This window comes from Anthonomus grandis, chromosome 2 (genome assembly GCF_022605725.1).
Source record: "Anthonomus grandis grandis chromosome 2, icAntGran1.3, whole genome shotgun sequence".
Classification (NCBI taxonomy): Eukaryota; Metazoa; Arthropoda; class Insecta; order Coleoptera; family Curculionidae; genus Anthonomus; species Anthonomus grandis.
The window spans coordinates 2131769-2135653 of record NC_065547.1 but is presented as its reverse complement, the minus strand read 5'-3'; the positions used below and the strand labels follow the sequence as shown (position 1 = coordinate 2135653).

At 30.7% G+C, this 3885-nt stretch overlaps 1 protein-coding gene across 1 annotated transcript; it reads right to left on the bottom strand.

Annotated features, from left to right (window-relative positions):
* Window positions 1-491: 491 nt before the first annotated feature.
* On the bottom strand, window positions 492-1067 carry LOC126750432 (uncharacterized). The gene is made up of 2 exons (XM_050460057.1): window positions 901-1067; window positions 492-845 (listed from the first exon to the last, which is right to left on the bottom strand). Exons 1-2 carry the CDS (start codon window positions 937-939, stop codon window positions 537-539), a joined length of 348 nt encoding a protein of 115 aa, XP_050316014.1. The 5' UTR covers window positions 940-1067; the 3' UTR covers window positions 492-536.
* Between the last annotated feature and the right edge of the window lie 2818 nt (window positions 1068-3885).

Here is a 3885-nt window from a genome sequence, read left to right as displayed (position 1 = left end):
GGAATATTTTTTAATTTTGTATTACTTTCAATAAACTTACCTTTTCGATATGAAATCTTTTCATTTTATTGGTAAACAATCAAATATAACAACCATATTTTAGAGAAAGATATAGTGCATACTCTTATACATTAGTATGCGTACTTTTATAAATGTTTGTGCATAAGAGCACGCATCTGAAGACTTTTTAAAAAGTTTGAATATCTCCTTTTTGTCTTACAATGTATAGCAAAAAAAATTTTTTTAAAATTTACACTTCACCTAAAACTGAGAAATTATTTTAGAGTTTTCACTAAGTGCGTACTCTTATACAACATTACCCTATAATATATAACATGTTTTGTTACACAATCTGGACCCGGCTTCACATCGTTAGCGAAACACTTGTCGAAATAAAATAAAGAGTTTCGGTTTGTGGTAAAACTGTTTTGTGACTTAAGTGCCACACCAAAGGTTCCAATTATAGGACTATTTATAAAAACTAAAATTAGTAAAAACCGACGTAAATTTATTAATGAAAAAACCTCATCAACAAATTATCCATCTCTCTTCTCGATATTATTCTCGGCGCTCTCCTTCTTTTCGGGTTTCAGCTCTTCTACTTCGTCAGTATCGTTGGCGGAAGCACTGCAGACCATCCTGCAGGTCAACTTTTCACCCTCCTCGTTATAAACGTTATCGAAGGGGTTGAAATGGTGTGGCGGTGGTGGTGGGGGTGGAGATCTCAACTGGTATGGACCCGGACGAAATTGACTTAATCCAGCATGCTGGAATGGGTAAGAGAAAGGGGATTCGCCGCTGAATAGGGCGGGGGGGTATTGACCAAACTGTGCGTGGCAAAGCACCTAAAAAATAATCAAATTTTTGAGTCACTCGTTATTTCTTTCGAGTGTCACTCACCAAAAACACTGAAACGACCACAAGCACTTTGATAGCCATTTTCTAACTTGACGCTTCAAGAACTCGCACTGAAATATACCTTTTTATACTAAACAAGCTATTTTTTATGTTAAATTCTAATAATAATTATTATTATTATTATGATGATGGCACGAAGTATAAAGAAGCGCAATTATTTCGCAATAAATAATATACCATGATGATCTTTCATCTATGTTAAACGAGGCGCGTTTCATTGTAAAAAAAATATTTCCGCGATTTTTAAAACACAATTTGTGGATGTTAAAGTATCACGTTTTTATTGTAATCGTATCGCAATTAAATTGATTAATGGCTGATTTGATCAATGTAAAACTGAGGATGTGATTTAATTGAAAAGTGTGGATTTTATAGTCTGTAATTTGACGGTTTTTAAAGAAAACCCCTATGGCTTTATGGTGATTTTCAAAAGACGTTAGACAAGTTCATGAGCTCATTTTGTTTCTTCAGAACAGTTAGTGGTATTAAAAATCTAATTTTACCATTGCGTTAGTCAGATAAAACTAGCTGAAAACGAGTACGTTTTAAAAAAAGTTTTTTGATTTTTCAGACATTATTGTATCAAAAATTAGATTTTACTATTGAATTCGTCAAGAAAAATTAGCTGAAAAAGAATACCATGATGATGGGTTTCTTGATTTCTAGGATCTTGATTCTCAAAAACGTTTTTCAATTTTTGAGAGATATATTCAGTTCGAATTCCACTCGAACCAATTGAATTAACTCAATATAACGTTTAACAAATTTTAAAAAATTCCGCATAGTTCAGCTGTGATAAACTGACAAGACATAACATATAAACTGTCATAAATATCATACGTTTTAAATATTTGTATGTTTTGTTAGTGTTTTAGTACAAACTGACAGATATTTTATGCAATTATGGTTTCTACGAATGAAAAAAAAGCAAGATATGATTTAAATTTATCACAAATGTGATACGGATCGATGAAAGTACATTTATAAACTGTGGCATTTTTAACAGAAATACTAAACGTATTTGGAACCAAAATAATGCCCGAAAATTTCGGGAAATTATTATTATTTCAAAAATTCGATCGAATTTTAATGTTTTAAAATAAGTTTTCCTTTTTAATCTTTGAAGTCAACATTTTTAACTTTTTGAAATAAATTTTAACATTTTCCGAATTCTTCGAGCATTCTTATATTATTCCAGGCATTTGGAATAAAATCTTATTTTATTTCTGAACTTCTAGGGTCATTTTCCGCATCTTTGAAGCATTTCAAATAATTTTTCCTTAAGAAATTTTGAGTAATTTTAAGATAAGTTTTTGTTTCTAATTTTTTTTCCAAAAATTTTGAAATTTAGAAAAAAAGTATTTTTGGCATTTTCCAGACGTTTTGAACAGCCAAACATTATTTTAGGCATTTGGAATAAAATATGATTTTATTCCGAGACCTTAGGGTCATTTTCCACGCCTTCCAAGTATTTTAAATAATTTATCTTTTAATTTTAATGTTTTTAAATAATTTTTTGTTTTCAATTTTTAATTCCAGAATTTTTGATATTCTCTAGATTTTTTGCACTTTTTTATGATATTCCAGGCATTTGGATAAAACCTCATTTTATTCCAGGCCTTCGGGTCAACTATCACGTCTTTCAGGTATTTCAAATTAAACTTTTGTTTTAATTTGAATGTTCCAAAATAGGTTTTGTGGTGATTTTTGATGACTTCCAGACATTTAACGTAAGTCTGTAGGTTTTCCAGAAAATTAGATTAATTTTCTATTTTATTTCAGATAATTGGTAGAAATTTTTAGGCCTTCCTTTAGGTATTCCTTAGGGTTTTCCTTATCTTTAGGTATTTCAATAATTAAAAAAAAAATTTTACAAAAAAAAATTTAAAAAAAAATTTTTTTTTAGAAAATTTTACAGGAATTTTGCGTGATTTTCTGTCTTCCAGACATACGTAATTTTGTAAAATGAAATGGAAAATGACTTCAATCACTTGGAAATGTGTAATATTTATTGACAGTTTTATGCGAAAAATTTAGATTTTGCATAATAAACAATATTACTCGTGATACATCATTAAAAGGGCAATTTTGCAAAGATTTAAAAATTGAAAAAACCAAATATAGCGCCTATAAGAAAAAATAAAGTCGATGATGGTTGACAGGCGACAAACGTCGTATTAAAAATTTAAAAACACCATCATGTAGCACAAAAACAGTGGCAATGCAAATGTATGTATGCAAATGTATTTATTCGTTGGTCGGATAACAATGTTGTGACAATGGCGTCCACAAGTTTTGGAATGGAACCCATTACTCACGTAAAGCGGTTTTTCAGAAAAGACAAAAAGAGTGTCCATTGATGGTTGCTAAATACAGCAAATCGATGGGTGGAACAGACTTGATGGATCAGAATGTTTCCAGATACCGCATTGGCATATGGTCTAAAAAATGGTGGTGGTTATTATTCACATGGATGCTTGATGTTTCCATAGAAAATGCTTGGTATCTATACAAGAAAACTGGAAAAAATTGTGCACAGCTCGATTTTCGTAGAGATATTGCTACGACCTATATTAGGAAATACGGTACCGAATCAAAGGGAGCCGGTCGACCCAAATCTAGTTTTTCAAGTGCAACATCAAACAGAGTGTCTGATCAACTTAGATATGATCGTCTGGATCACTGGCTGGTTTATAACCCTAACAATAAACGAAGACGCTGTGCATTTGAGGGATGCTCTTCAAGTGTGAGAACCATGTGCTCAAAATGTGAATTGGGTTTATGTATAGATTGTAATATGAAATTCCATACAACGTAAGTTTTATGTTTTTCTTTTATTTTTAACAGAGTTTATACACTTTTTCGTTCCAAATAAACATTTAAAGTCAATTAAAGGTAATTTTTTTGTACCCGCGTTACATATATGTAACGCCCTATAAATAAAAAATGGCGAATTTTTTGGGTTAA

Coding starts and splice junctions, on each gene's coding strand:
- LOC126750432 (XM_050460057.1), bottom strand. CDS start 939: ATGGCTATCAAAGTGCTTGTGGTCGTTTCAGTGTTTTTG. Junction 846..900: donor TGGTCGTTTCAGTGTTTTTG/GTGAGTGACACT, acceptor ATTATTTTTTAG/GTGCTTTGCCACGCACAGTT.